The following is a 16498-nucleotide window of genomic DNA, read 5'->3' as shown; positions in this document are numbered from 1 at the left end:
TTGAGCGCCTATTTCGTAGTGGAATAGAAGATTTTACAGCTCGATCTAGTTTAGATGTAAATATTTTTCACGCTTCATTTATGCAATTTGCACTCGATAATTGGCTCCAATCGCTTTCAGATAGAAAGATTCTGAGTTTTCCAAAATTAGCTCGATGAAAGTCCGGTACTTTTACTTTTGTGAGCATCTTACTTGTTTTGACATTGAATGTAATCGCCCGGTGGTCACTGGTGCTGAATTCGGAACCAACTTCTACATTAGAAATTATATTTTCATTCGTTAAAATAAGGTCTAAGATATTATCACCTCTTGTTAAATGTTGTACGAGTTGATCAAGACCACTTTCTAAAAGATTATTATACAAATTTTGTCCCGAGTGTGAATTTAAAGGATCGCCCCATCTGTTAACGGCAAGATTAAAATCTCCAACAATTATGGTCTCATTTTCTGAACAAATTTCAGCTATTTGTTCATATAGTTTGTTGTCAGCTTCCTGTAGTTGTCCTGGAGGTCGGTAAATGACACCAATTACTAATTTTCGCGGTTTAGAGCTAAGTTGAACGTATGAGACATCAATATTATTTATCTTTTCGACTGGTTTCCAAAGCGGGCGAAGATCTGATTTGACATATAGGAGTACTCCACCTCCTACTCTGTGCGTTCTTTCACAGTTAAATAAATTGTAGCCCTGTAACGAAAATTCTGCTAAAATGTCTCTGTTTGAAGTGGTAATCCAGGATTCAGTCACGCCGATAATGTCGTAGTCTTCCGTGCTGACAATTTCCTCTAGATCCTGAAATTTGTTTCTTATACTGCGCGCAATAATGTAACAAAACTTTAAGCCATTACGCTCAGATGGGCCAGTTTCGCTTTCATTGTTTATGTCATCCCTGTTGTTGGTGCTTGATTCGCGTTTTTTTATTTTTTTTTATTTATGGGCAGTTACCGCTTCATTGAAAAGACGCCCCAGTCTTGCTGAACCAACAGAATTTAGGTGAAGGCCATCTTTCCAAAACAGAATTTTCTGATCGTAGAAGTGGTTCCATAGATTAATGAAATCTACCCCCTCTTCTTTGCAGAGATTGCTAAGACGAGAATTAATGCTGAATGCTTTGTTGTAGAAAGAATTGGCAGCATTAATTCTGGGGAGGATACCAGAGATGATATTATTCGATTTTGTTTTGTATTTGTTGATCATCTTACGATATTTTTCAAGAAGAGCCTCTGATCTGGTGCTCTGTATGTCATTTGTCCCGGTGTGTATGAGGAACAATGTGTTTTCGGTTGAATCATTTGTCAGCTCATCAAATGCGCCTGTGATGTCATCAATCCTACCGCCAGGGATGCAGTGTCTTTTTTCTGTTTCTGGGGGCTCGTGAACAAAACTCAACTATTTGGTTTCGGACCAGAGAATCGCCGATTAGTTTGGTGTCCTCGTCATCAATGGTTGAGTCGCTGAAAATTTCGTAGCGATTTGATGTAGACAGAGGCAATGGTCGTTTTATTGTGATTTGCTTGTGTGCACCACATCTGATAGTGGTGAAGGTAGAGGAGGGTGTAGGGGGAGAGGAGGAGGAGGATGAGGAAGATAAGGGAAATGAGAAGTAGGAGGAGGAGGAGGAGGAGGAGGAGGCGACAGGAGTGGAGGTAGCAGGGGTGGGGAAGAGGAGGCAGAGGTAGAGGCACGTGAGGAGGAGGAGGAGGTGACAGGAGTGGAGGTAGCAAGGGAAGAGGAGGCAGAGGTAGAGGCACGTGAGGAGGAAGAGGAGGAGGAGGAGGAGGAGGAGGAGGAGGTGACAGGAGTGGAGGTAGCAAGGGAAGAGGAGGCAGAGGTAGAGGCACGTGAGGAGGAGGAGGAGAAGGCGGCGGCAGGGGAGGACAGGGCACGAGAGGAGGGAGAGATGACAGTGGCGATAGAGGAGGTAGAAGCGGGGGAGGAAGAGGCGGAGCGAGAGGGAGTGGAGTGGGAGGAGAGTGGAGCAGAGGGAAGGAGTGGGAGAGTGAGGTCAGACTGTGGCACCACGTTATTTTCCAAGAACTGTTGTATTGCTGAAACGGTGTCCTGTATCTTGTTTATGCGAGCTGACTGTACGCAGAGCCGACAAGTCACTTCCTCGTGTGAAATATTGTGGGGCCATCTTAGATCGACAGGTAACGCACATACGAAGATTGGAAGGCATGCTTGGTGAAAAACGTGGGTAGGGGCTGCAGAGGATAATTACTCAGCAGGGACTGACTAGTCCAGGCGTGCGTCTGGAGCCAGGTGTGACCTGAAGGGATTAAAAATGTGAGTGCGGTCTATATAATCCCTGGGGAATTTTATAATTTATCTAGGAGTGTTGGGGAAGTGAAATCGGTTGAAATACCACTATACAACTCACAAATTTAATACAGAGAAACAATGGAACAACACAGAAACAAAGGAAAATAAAGCTCTGCAATGACAATGAACACTCACATATATAGCAAAAGAATAAGTAAACTAGTATGGATAACATTCGCAATATAGCACAACAACCAGGGAAAACAGTTAATTAGATCACTGTAATGACAAATGAAAATACCCGTAAGTAAAAGTAAACTATACGGGAGAGTAAAATGCAAAGAAAATTACTGATAAAAACCGGAGTATACTCAGCGGAATGTTGGGAGAGGCGATGCGGTTGGTCACTAGGTCAGGTCACACACACACACACACACACACACACACACACACACACACACACACACACACACAGACAGAGAGCAAAGCACGTCTGATCACAGCAGAGGTCAGGACAGTACTGAGCAGAGGTCAGGACCTTGATCATGTCAGCAAGAGCCAAATGGAGAAAGAGTGCTCTACTATCTCTGCCACTGTTGCTGCCTGTTGTCTTTGCAAGCCAGATGCCACAGCACATAATCACCACCCATCCAGCCTCTTCCAATTTAATGTATATATAGTCTTTACCTACCAATGTTTGACTAGTTTTATGTATGTCAAAATGCCTATATAGTTTGTAACTTACCTTGTGTAGTTGTCTAGTTTATGCCTTGAAGGAAAATAAGGGAGAAAAAAAAGCTTGCCCTAGCCATGCCAACCTCAAAAATATATATAAATCTAAGGTAAGATTTGTATATAGAGGCTCTGTCCCTCGCTATGCAGGGAGAGTCACTACTTCCATGACTGACACCCTCTTCTGTTAGGAGGGAGATACATGGCCCCAATGTGCAAATCTCACCTTAAACCTAAATGTATATTTTTGGGGTTGGCATGGATGGTTACTGTAAGATTATGGGTACCACTATAAATAAAATTGTCTGCACCACTAATGGGTGAAAGCTGAACAGTGCTTCTCATCTATACTCTTCAAGTATACCTACAGACGCTATAGGCTTTTTTTTTCTCCAAATTCAGGGCACTTACAGATGCTATAGGCTTTTTTTTCCAAATTCAGGGCACTTTTCCCAAATTCAGGGCACTAACTGTTACCACCAGAGGACTTATTTATTTTCAAAAGAATTCACATAGCACAATACCATCATTGTGCTTTGTGATGGTATTGTGCTTTGTTTTTACTACAAACCCAAGTTTATAATTAATACAATAGGACACTCAACAACTGTTTATTTTCATTATAAAAGTGGTGTAATGTGTACAGAACTTCTCGTGTTGGCAAGGCCTGAAGGTAGTGCTGCTTGTTGGGCTGTACTCGAAGAGGGAGTGCTTGCATTCTTCCTTTGCAGAGAAGGGAGGAGGGCAGTAAGACTTGCCAATTCTTGAGTGTGAGAAGCAAACTTATGAACTACAGTTTTAAATAGAGCAGAAGACTTGTAATCAAATTTGTTCGAGTTGTTCGAGACTTTCAAATTGTTGTTTAAGCTGTCATAATAAGCCTTGACTGTTATTGCAATTAAAGCTGCTTACAGTAACTTGTGTACACAAGAAAATTTAGACAAAAGAATTTTAACATTTACACTATTGGACCTAGACAACAGTAGATTGGAAACAGGTCTAGGATAACTGGCTACCATATACGTAGACTGGGAGGAATAATCAGTGTACTCAAGGCCGCTCCTTACAGCACCCATCAGCAAATAATTGATTCTCAAACTAATGAAAAAATTGTTAAATTTTAAATTCAGCATTAAACAAAAAATATAAGGCCATGTCTGGAAGACGTCAGGTTAAGTGGAGGAGGTATTGGCAAGGTCACACTCCCCTGCTCATATGCCACATTTAGGAAGGGGGAAGAGTATATACAGAAAACACGCCTTGATTTTTTACCTCAACGGGTGATGTGGAATAAAAGTTGGAATAATTTCTGAAATACATCAATTTATGATATACAGTGGAGAAATACTCAAACGTCTAAATAGTCCAACGCAAAAGTTAGACTCAATACTCGAAAAAATACCTATTAGTCAAAAGTCTGGCCACGTGCCTGTAAACAAAAAAGGCCTCATCCTTCTCGTCGCCCCACCGGTCCACCGCAGCCAGTTGATCCTTCCCTGTCGTAAGAACATTGTCCTGCGGTTTATTCTCTGGAGTTTTTTTTTTTTGCATTTAGAAGCTTATAATGGCACCGAAGAGGCTTGTTAGTGGCGAGAATAAGCCTACAAGAAAGAATGTAGTGACAACCATCGAAAGAAAAAGGATTATTAATAAATACGATAAAAAAGGAAGAATAACCGATACTGTATAGCTAAATCTACAGTAGCCACAATACTGATGAAGACAGAGCTCATTAAAGAAGCTGTTGTGGCGATTAGTGTGAAAAGGCAATTTAAGCAACCTGCGGCAGAGGAAGAAATGGAAATATTGTTGATTGGATAAACCAGAGGCAGATGGCTGGTGATTTTTTGTCAGAGGGCATAATTTGTGCGAAGGCTAGGCTGCTGTATCGTCATATTTCTGATATATCTGACTCCAATGATGATTTTAAAGCAAGTAAAGGGTGGTTTGTGAATTTCAAGAAAAGAACTGGAATTCATTCTGTTGTGACGCTCGGAGAGCCTGCAAGTGCTGACAGAGTTACCGCTAAGTAATTTGAGGATAAGGAGCACTTAAGCCCACAACAGATCTTTAATTGTGATGAAACTGGCATGTTTTGAAAAAAAAAACAACTACCAAACATGATCTATATAACAAAGGAAGAGAAGTGTTTGCAGGACACAAGCCCATGAAAGACAGGCTAACCCTGCTTCTGTGCGCCAATGCTAGCAGCGACTGCAAAATTAAACCGCTGTTTTTTTGTAAACTTGGGTTTGGCAATGGCTGGAACAAATTACCTGATTTATAGGTATCAATAGTCGAACTTTTTAATACTTGAACGGCCATTTGGAACGAATTAAGTTCGAGTATTGAGTCTCCACTGTACAAACAGAGGGAAACTCAAACTGCACTGTCATCTCCTTACTCTGTCTCTCTTTCTGTATAAATTGGTGCATTTCTGGAATCATTGCAACTTTTGTTCACATCACCAATGAAGTAAAAAATAAAGGCATGTTTTCTGTATAAATTCTATCCCAATCATAAACATGGCAATTGAGTGGGAGAGTGCGAGCTTGCTGATATTTCCATTTGACCTGGCGTCTTCCAGACGCCTCATTTCTACATATTACAGCTTCCAATATATGTACAGCTTACACTCGGTTCCTTCTTCAGTAATAAAAAAAAATTGAGGATTCTTTCATGTTCTATTATCTCAACTTCTTACTTTGTTTCTTGGTACATGTGTACATAGTTTTACTTTTTTATTTAGTACTCAATTTAAAAATAATTTTAGTTTTACTTTTTTTTATTTAGTAGTACTCAATTTAAAATTTAAATAATTTTTCATTACTTCAATAATCAATCAATTGCCCCTGGAGGCATAAGGAGCTATCCTGAGTACAGAAATTGAGTGAATGAATTGTGCATTAGCAGTTTCCTTCCAGTCTATATGGCGGCCCGTTGTCCCATTCCCTTATGTTTCCAAGAAAATGTTGCGCATGATCTATGAGACAGTAAAGGCGGGTTCACACGTGTCAATATCCGACTGAAATTGCAATTCGCTAGAAGTATCGACTGAGCCCATCTAGTCGGAACACGTTCACACATGGCAACTGGGAAGTGAACGTAAACAGCTATCCAAAAAGATGTCTTCTTCCAGTGACGATCAAATTTAAATCATCACAAGTATTCATTCCTTACCACCAACAACACCCTGCATAGAGGGGAACCAATTTTGTTGAGTGGCAGGGATCTCATTGAACGTCAATTTGCGTAAGCTTTTTTTGCTTTAAAATTCATTTTTAGGATTCCATAAGAAGAGCGGCGGGGAGGAGGGGGGGGCAATGGATTGTTTGCCCACGGTGCAAAACTAGCCAGCACCGCCTCTGCACGAGAGTAAGGCCGCGTCCGCACTGGGAGCGAGAGGTTGGATATGTGGCCGTATTGGAAGTGATTTCACTGGAGTTGCTATGGCAATACACTTCGCCCGCGTTAACCAACATACAATACATGAGACAGTCCTTACCCCAGTAAAGTTCCAAACATCACAAAAACTGTCTGTGCTTCTCCTTTTAATGTAACTTATAATCTATCCAAAACGAGGATCAAGACAAAAAAAAAAAAAAAAAATAATGATAATAAATAAATAAAAAAAAAATAAATAAATAAATTACGGTTAAGCTAAATTACTGTTTAGCAAGGACAAGATGTGTACATTTGAAACAATGATTGCAAAATTTAGGATTGTGACAAAGGTTATGGAAATTTGTATTGACATCGCAGTGGTTGTCACCAAGGCTGTTTGTATCATACTTAAAATGGTAACAGACGAGGAGGAAGTCAACTCATTGAGTGGCTGCTTAAGTAACAAAACTGATGAGTAAATTCAGTCGCCACATGAGGAAAAATATCATTCAAAACCGCCAAAACTGTGAGAGCAGCATTATATGATGAGCAGTGCCTTAACACCATGTGTTAAGGCGGATTTACACGTGCCAATTTGTGACTGAAATTAGTTTTCGATTCATCTCTTCAGTCGGAAAGTGTCACACGTAGTGCCTGGAAAGTATCGACTAGTTGGTGCCTTGGCGGGAAGTGAATGTAAACAAACAGCTACCCGCCAAGATGTCTTCCTCCAGTGACGATGCTGAAGCTGTGGTTGCTCTTCTTTTGGCGTACCGGAAGAAGAGTCACCAGATAAGAAAGAAAATACCTGTGGATACGTCCCTGGTTAAGTAGAAGGAAGGAAAGGAGTGTCTACCACACTCTAAATTACCCTACATTTCTCATAAGACTATGCAGAATTGCGACCAAAGATTAAATCCTGAGAAGTCTTTAATCCTCACCTCCAACAACACCCTGCATTGAGGGAAACAGTTCTTGGAGAGTGGCAGCTATTTCTTCGAACGACGATTTGCGCTTTTTTTTTTTGCCAGATGTGTTGTTCTTTTTCCCTCACCAACTCTAACATCTCTATATCTACAGACCACATTTTCAAAGCTTACTCCGTGACGTCACGACGTAAATAAAGTCGCAAATCTACTAACAATGTTGGTCTTGTTTTGCGACTGCTTTCTCCAGTCGCTGGGCACCGATTTTGAGTCGGAAACTCTGCTTACGGAAATTTCAGTCGCAAATTGGCACTTGAGAGTAGAAAATGAATTTACCAGAAACTTGTGTTCTCCCTTAGCTATTCTCCACTGTTGTGTTATTATGTTTGTTGTTTGATGCACCATAAATACAACAGGATGTGTGAGACACTGATCAGTTGTTTTATACCCATGTGTGGATATCAGTCCTCTCTGTGGCTTGGATGCGACTGCTTCTGAACCGGGAGTTGCCATAGCAACTCCACCACCTTCCTTGCCCTCCCCTACCCTCATATCAGCTGAGTCACTGGATAGTGAGTTAAAGGTCATGATAAGTTCACCAAAATTTGTTTACCGTACATGCCACCATGAAACAAGAAGAGGCTGTTAAGTAGGTATATGATGAGAAAGGGAACTTATCATAATATCGGAAACACAAAGATGTATTATAGAATAATTATGTGAGGTAAATATAGAATAATTATATGAGACCAATAGAAACATAGCGTTGTTGCTGTTGTAAATGCTATAACGAAAGCAAAGAGCTGCATGTAGCCCTCACCGCGTCGTCCCTCATCCCCTACCCTGGCTGGGGACATTGGTGAAAGCAAGCCACCGTTAGCGAGCACGAAAACCAGAGAAAATGTTACAAAGTCTCGTGGTTTGTTTTATGTGGCTGAATATGAAAAATCTGCTCATGCCATCGTATTTAGACGTTTATTTATAACTTGAAGGGATTTATTTTGGCATTTATAGCAGCTGAATATGGCAGACATAAGTAAAATGTGTTATAAACATTTCAGAGCGGTGTTTTGAATTCAAATCAATTATTTTCCTACCTGACTTTTACGAGTATATCAGAGTTCTGCAATTACTGCTGACTAACGGTATCAACAAAAATGTCATATCTATAGTTTCTGAAGCGAGATACAGTAGATAATATAGAAACAAGGGAATTCTCTTTACCTTGATACAGAAACATCTCGGCGACATCGCTTTGCAAACCGATGAACTCGCGCCCGAAAAGTAAACTGTAGACTTTAGCTTTCTCGTCTTTCAACTTGCGGGGAGGCCATCCCCTGGCTCTCGCTCTCGCCCGCTGTCTACTCCCAGTGCGGACGCGGCCTAAGACGTGACTGATTTTTAATTATAGTAGTATATTGATTGACTAGGAAACAAAAAGAGGCATTACTATAATTTCCCAGAAAAAAATGCAAAAGCTATACTAAAGTTTGTCAAACAAAATTACAACAATTATCTGTTATAATTACGTATTCAAGATTTTTTACGTTACATAATGTTTAACATTACATGCAGACACAGCCATGATTTGCAATTAAGCTGACAGTTCAAACTACACGCCTTATTTTTTATTTATTTTTTTTTTCTTATGTTGTGGCCTATAGCGCAGGTAGGTTTACTTGAAGAGTATGGAAAAGCGCTGTTCAACTTCCACCCATTAGTGGCACAGGCAATTTTATTTATAGTGGTACCCATATTACGGCCCATATCACCACCTAAGCGCATCTTTGGTATAAGGCAATTACACCACCTGGAACCTGGTTATCATGGTGACATGTAGGTAATTTTAAACCACTCGACAAACGGCATAGTTTCAAGACGGTACGTGGTGGGATTCGAACCTACGGGTGACGTCTACCAGATCAATGTAACGTATAATAACTTCAGAGCAACACATGTATTGCAGTTTGGTTAAGTATTCATTTCAATCCAAGGAACAACCTGCTTAGAATGCGCATAATCAATGTGTTAATACGTATGTATGTACTTACGTACAATCTTCGTTCGTCTGAAAGCCCGGCAGCGGCAGCCTCTAGCCCTACGGCGCGGCCCTCCGTGCGCAGCCCGCAGCCCGCCGTAATAAGGCCGTCGTCAGGTTTGCGTAATGTGTTATATGTAGCGTGTAAAACCAGAACACCGACCTCTTACCTCCCAGCCTTATAAAATCCTGGTCACTCCCGAGCCTCGGGGCTCATGCCACTCACCGCACTTTAGTGCCTCTTGCACAAAGCGACGGTGTCTGTACTCTGCACCCTGCAGGTAAAAACTGATGTCCGTCTGTCTGCATCTGCTTGTTTCACAGCCATATGTCCTGCACACCAAGGTCATCTAATCAGACTGAAAGGTTTATGTACAAGTATACAGGTGTAGAGGAGGCGACAGGGAGCGTGCCGAACCGCCTCCACCCCTTGCACTCTGCCGCGACGAGTGAGAGACGTTCCCGGCCTGCTGGCGCCCCACAGAGCGGCACCATAGAACATTTGATCCCTCGCACTGTAGCCTGTGTGGTGGCACACATACTGTATGGCAGTCATTCAGCTGCTGCAGGCACCCGACACTCAGAGTGACAATATGGCCGTGCAGCGCGAAAGACACAGGTGAAGGTCTTCAGGAGACAGATAACACATTAATCATCAAGCCTCGTAGCTCAGTGGTAGAGCGGCGATGAGTATTTCCTTGTCGCAGGTTCCAGGTTCGATTCCTGTCGAGGCTTAACAAAATATTTAGTTAAGACTTTTCTTTTCACCAGTTGACCAGAAGCACGAATACCACAAAGAGTTTATCATCACCATGTACTGCAAATCACCAATAACATGATTTTGTATTACGAAGGCATTTCAACAGAAGCCTTACAGACACTTTAGCAGGACTATCTTCATTATGCAAGCTCACGGAGGGCAGGGCAGGGCGGGCTTTCCCCCTACACTCCTCAGAGATGCCTACTTGGCTTCACCAATGACTCGGCAAGGGACACAATGAAAGGGAAATGGAATGGAAAGGAAGGGAAAAAATCGGACGGTGTGAGAAAGAGTGGAAATGGAGACAAGGGACGAGGAGGAGGACGTGGGAACAGAAATGTCTACAAGGCTGCCTCATCACAAGAGCGTCATACCTGCGGCTCTCTTGTGACCTTTTGCAAAACAACGCCATATGGCAGTGACGCGAACTGGGTCAGCCACACCCTCCCTCTCCTGACGAGTCCCTCCCTCCCTCCCGTTCTGATTCTTTCTTTCTAATTTTTCTAGTTCCCACATTTCGTCTAAAACAAACACACACACACACACACACACACACCCGGTAGCTCAGTGGTTAGAGCGCTGGCTTCACAAGCCAGAGGACCGGGATTCGATTCCCCGGCCGGGTGGAGATATTTGGGTGTGTCTCCTCTCACGTGTAGTCCCTGTTCACCTAGCAGTGAATAGGTACGGGATGTAAATCGAGGAGTTGTGACCTTGTTGTCCCGGTGTGTGGTGTGTGTACACACACAAAAAAAAAAAAAATAATAATAATAAATAAATAAATAAACACACACACACACACACATTTAGAACATAACGCCTCTGTTTTATTCCCTCTTCTTTCCCTTCCCTTTGATTTTTTCTTATCCTCTCCGATCCCATCCTTATCTACGTTCTTTTTAGTTTTTCTGTCTATCTTGTTTCTATCCCGCTTCCCTGACTCATGTCCTCTCACCATATCTTGAATCCACTTTTTTATACTTTTTCACTATTTTTTTTCTCTTACCTGTTATTTTCTACTCGTTCCCTTTTGTAATTTCTCTCTTAGGCTACTGATTCGTTGGTGTGTGTGTGTGTGTGTGTGTGTGTGTGTGTGTGTGTGTGTGTGTGTGTGTGTGTGTGTGTGTGTGTGTATTTACCTAGTTGTAGTTTTACAGGGCCTGGGCTTTATGCTTGTGTGGCCCCGTCTCCATATCTACACTTATCCAATCTTACTTTAAAAGTATGCACACTCGTTGCAGACACTACTTCTTCATTTAAACTGTTCCACGTCTCAATACATCTTTGTGGGAAACTATATTTTTTTACATCTCTCAGACATCTTCCTTTTCTCAGCTTTTTACTATGCGATCTTGTGCTTCGGATGTCATATTCTTCTCTCAGGATCAGTTTCTCATTATCCACTTGGTCCATTCGCTGATCAATTTATAAACTTGTATCAGATCTCCTCTCTCCCTTCTTTGTTCCAGAGTTGGTAGATCCATAGCCTTTAGTCTCTCCTCATATGTCATCCCTTCAAATTCTGGAATAATTCTTGTAGCCATTTTTTGTAGTCTCTCCAATTTTCTTGTGTTTCTTTTTATGAGGGGTCTACACTACTCCTGCATATTCCAATCTGGGTCTTATTATAGTACTTATCAATTTCTTCATCATTTCTTTGTCCATGTAGTGAAACGCTATTCCAATATTCCTTAGCAAATTATATGTTTCTCTAAAAATTCTATCAATATGGTTTACTGTGTGTGTGTGTGTGTGTGTGTGTGTGTGTGTGTGTGTGTGTGTGTGTGTGTGTGTGTGTGTGTGTGTGTGTGTTTACCTAGAGCGACATGTCAACTCAATGGCTTTTAATTCTAAGACGTAAATATCACAGGCCAGAAACTGTGTCATTAAGTCACACCTTCTCAACGCCACTCCATGTCCGCCTCCCCATCCCCACTCTTTGTTTCTACATTTCCCATATCCACTCCCTATTACTTCTATCCAAGTTCCCCTCCCCCCGCCTCTCTCTCTCTCTCTCTCTCTCTCTCTCTCTCTCTCTCTCTCTCTCTCTCTCTCTCTCTCTCTCTCTCTCTCTCTCTCTCTCTCTCTCTCTCTCTCTCTCTCTCTCTCTCTCTCTCTCTCTCTCTCTCTCTCTCTCTCTCTCTCTCTCTCTCTCTCTCTCTCTCTCTCTCTCTCTCTCTCTCTCTCTCTCTCTCTCTCTCTCTCTCTCTCTCTCTCTCTCTCTCTCTCTCTCTCTCTCTCTCTCTCTCTCTCTCTCTCTCTCTCTCTCTCTCTCTCTCTCTCTCTCTCTCTCTCTCTCTCTCTCTCTCTCTCTCTCTCTCTCTCTCTCTCTCTCTCTCTCTCTCTCTCTCTCTCTCTCTCTCTCTCTCTCTCTCTCTCTCTCTCTCTCTCTCTCTCTCTCTCTCTCTCTCTCTCTCTCTCTCTCTCTCTCTCTCTCTCTCTCTCTCTCTCTCTCTCTCTCTCTCTCTCTCTCTCTCTCTCTCTCTCTCTCTCTCTCTCTCTCTCTCTCTCTCTCTCTCTCTCTCTCTCTCTCTCTCTCTCTCTCTCTCTCTCCATCCATCCATTCATTTCTCTAAGAAAAGCCCGTCTATCTATCTATCTATCCATCCATCCATCTATCTCTCTAAGTAAAGCATCACAAAATAACATAATAGGTACGCGGAAAACCATGCTTCAGCCACCACCACCACCACCACCACCTCCACCGCCACACTAATAGTTCGGTAATGGGGTTGTTAATGGCTCCAATATTTGTCGGGTCGCGGCACTGTGCCCACAGTGACCTACTTCAGAGAGGGTGAGGCAATGCTTAAGGTCTGGGGTGGGGTGGGGAGGGGCGGGGTTGGTCGGGGCTGGGGCTTGGCGAGGTGGGCGATCAGCTTGTGTTGGCAAAACGTCCTGATTAACCTGTCGTTGTTATTGTCGCTGTCTGTCTGTGTTGCAACCTTGATACGCTGCGTCATACCCCCCTCTCTCTCTCTCTCTCTCTCTCTACCCCCTTGTATGTTTTGAGAGAGAGAGAGAGAGAGAGAGAGAGAGAGAGAGAGAGAGAGAGAGAGACTCTCTCTCTCTCTCTCTCTCTCTCTCTCTCTCTCTCTCTCTCTCTCCCCTTGTGTGTTTTGAGAGAGAGAGAGAGAGAGTGTGTGTGTGTGTGTGTGTGTGTGTGTGTGTGTGTGTGTGTGTGTGTGTGTGTGTGTGTTGATTTGCTTACATGAATGTATACAATGTCATTTCTTCCCATCTCTTGGTGCACACACCGCTGCGAGGCGGGTGAGTAGACCTGCGTCCTGGCAAGGAAGGCGGCGCGGCTGGTAAAGAGAAGGTGGGGCTCTGCTGGTACTCGTAATTACATACATTGCTTTATAATTACGTGACATTATGTCCCCAGTGTTACTTGTGTCAGCCTATCGGGACACCTGATCCTTCATCGCTTCACGGAGTCCTGTAACGCTTCTTATCCTTGCGGCGTCCCCCCAAGGCGCAATTCCCTGCACCATAAACACGAGACGCCCACCCTAACCAGCCAGTGGTCACGCAGGACCCATACTTCGCTGTTTCCTTCCCCAGACAAGTTACCCAACGCCTGCAGCTTCGAATTATAATGGATCTCTGTATTCCATTATACATAATTAGTGTAAATTATGGAAACGTTTCACTGCATAACCAATGGTGTCTGTGACCGCGAGTCCGCAACACCTGTGGGAAGGCAGCGAGACACCAAACTGCCATCTCTTTAGTGACTGTACCGTCGTTCCTCTTGGTGGTGGTGGTGGGTGGCCAGTTAGCGGCGATGCACGGGACGTTTTACAATCCTGTTCCTTTCCGCTGCGGTGCTTCATCGATGCTTGGTTTCTGTCACATCCTTGACTTTCCTCTCAGTCTTCTTTCCTCTGGTATACAGTACTCAGGTCAACCCTCAGCAACATAAGAGTATTTCTCGATACTGTAGCTTGCTCTGTTCTGCCACACTCGATGTTTGCTTTCTATAGGTTCTTTTTACTTTTTTTTTCACTTCCTGTTATCTGCACTCTCTTATCTAATAGTATTCATAAGTATGTTCCTGGTGCTTCAGTGCGGCGCCAGATGAAGCCCTCACCTAACACCTCGTCGCCACCTCCACCTCCACCGCCACCGCCATGGACCGCCACCACCACGCCCTCGCCTCCCTCGCGTGCTGCTGGCGAGTCTTCCTCGAAGAGCCCCACCCATTCCATTTCCCTTTATTTTCTCCTTTCAATCCCCCCTCTTCTCCATCCGTCATTATTCCCCTCGTTGTACTGCTACCTACCATTTAAGTTTCTCCTGGCGATCCCAACGTACATGTACGTATATACTTACACCCACTCATCCACTACTCCTTCCAGAGCGCCCACCCATCCACCCACTCCCCGCCGCGCGTCCTCTGGCTCTTCTACACCGTCCGTCTCCTTCAGGGACGCTGCCGCGGCCTCATTATTTTCCTTCACCTTACTCAAGCCACACTAATTTTCCCATTTCCGGCTAAGTCACCAGAATACTTGAGACTTTCACTCCCACCAAGTATGTTTACGTAAAATAAGCATCACTACGCTGAATCCCACGCACGCACCACGCTGCCAGCCTGAATCATGCTGCATCGCTCACCACCATACCATCCTAGTGACAGAAGATTACCTATATGCGTCCATTAATCCTCTTACTGCACCACTCACCACCGAAAAAGACTTACATAGGTGTCACTTACTAACTTTACATCATCACATCCTGAAGTTTCCGCGAAATAAGTCAATGAGTCTTCTGCCCTCTTTAGTTCCCTCTATCATCTACTGCACTACCACAAACATCCCACCCTCACCCTCACCCACCCCACACTGTCCCTGCCATGCACCGATCACCACACCTCGCACTACATAACACGTTCATCTAACTCAGCATTGCACCATTCAGCATTCCGTTTCCTTATGTGTGTAGACAGAAGGAACCAAGCGCAGTAGTGTTGTGATGAGATCCTAACAAGTGGCACACTGAGACTGATGTTTGACCCACTGAAGACTGAAAACTTAAGGACTGGTATGCACGCGTGCCCAGCTCACAAGTCAAGCGGCAGAGCGTCAGTGTTTCGTTCCTGCCAGCCGTGCAAAGCTACTCGTCAGATGCTGGCCAATGTATCTCCTCAAAATTAACTTGTTTGCTTCTAATCTTAAATGAATACGCGTAAAAAAGAAGGGGAATCTATTATCAGCTTAGAGATAAAGATAATGATAAAAAGGAACATCACCATCTTCTTTCGTTAATCTTCACTCAGTTTTAATAGAGCCTTGAGTACACCCTCTACCCCCTCTCCCCATTCCCAGTGCCTACAACCCTCCCTCTCAAACCTTGACTTTCACTTGTCCTTCAGAGAACATTGCCGTGTTTGATCCGCCAACTTGAAAACCCACAACCTCCCCAACTCCGAGCCCACCCCGCCTCCTCCGCCCCCCAACCCACCCTCCACCACTCGACCACCACCACCCGCCCAGCTAACCCCCGTCCCCCAACTCAGACCCTCAAAACAACCTCGTCCTCGTCTTCTAAGTGTTCTAATGTCTGTCACACACTCACTGCATCCTCCACACTCAGAACACTCTCCCCACCAACCCTTTCACCCCCAACCCCTGCAAACTCACCTCCCCAACCACAACGCCTGCAAACTCACCTTCCCCTCAACCCTTCCACCCCCAACCTCTGCAAACTCACCTCCCCTCAACCCTTTCACCCTCAACCCCTGCAAACTCACCTCCCCTCAACCCTTCCACCCCAAACCCTTGCAAACTCATTCTTCCCCAATCTCAACCCCTGCAAACTCGCCTCCCCTCAACCCTTCCACCCCCAACCCCTGCAAACTCATCCTTCCCCAATCCCAACCCCTGCAAACTCATCTCCCCTTCAACCCTTCCACCCTCAACCCCTTCAAACTCCTCTTTCTCTCAACCCTTCCACCCCCAACCCCTACAAACTCACCTCCCCTTCAACCCTTCCACCCCAAACCCCTGCAAACTCATCCTTTCCCAATCACAACCCCTGCAAAAACCTAACCTCAACCCTTCCACCCCAACCCCTGCAAACTCGCTTCCCTTCAACCCTTCCATCCCCAAACCCTACAAACTCCTCTCCCCCTCAACCCTTCCATCCACAAACCCCTGCAAACTCATTCTTCCCCAACCTCCAACCCCTGCAAACTCATCCTTCCCCAACCTCCAACCCCTGCAAACTCATCCTTCCCAACCTCCAACCCTCAATCCTGCAAGCTCACCTATCAATCATGCATATTCATTTATCAATCAATTCTACTGTGACCTCGGTAACAGTAATATCTCGGCGGAGGAGACAGCTGACGTAATTCTGACCAGTGATAAAAAAGACTAATTCTTCAT

General features: G+C 44.1%; 1 protein-coding gene across 1 annotated transcript in view; it reads right to left on the bottom strand.

The window, feature by feature from the left end:
- Positions 1-462: 462 nt before the first annotated feature.
- The window catches only part of LOC123513264, a 21994-nt gene continuing 5958 nt past the window's right edge, over positions 463-16498 (bottom strand). Inside the window, exons 2-5 of the mRNA XM_045270335.1 lie at positions 3596-3758; positions 2165-2270; positions 653-812; positions 463-504 (exon numbers count right to left, since the gene is read on the bottom strand). Coding sequence (XP_045126270.1) covers positions 463-504; positions 653-812; positions 2165-2270; positions 3596-3758 — 471 coding nt within the window. The remainder of the gene's footprint in view (positions 505-652; positions 813-2164; positions 2271-3595; positions 3759-16498) is intronic.

Source organism: Portunus trituberculatus, chromosome 35 (genome assembly GCF_017591435.1).
Source record: "Portunus trituberculatus isolate SZX2019 chromosome 35, ASM1759143v1, whole genome shotgun sequence".
NCBI classification, from domain to species: Eukaryota; Metazoa; Arthropoda; class Malacostraca; order Decapoda; family Portunidae; genus Portunus; species Portunus trituberculatus.
This window is presented reverse-complemented; position numbering and strand designations above follow the sequence as displayed.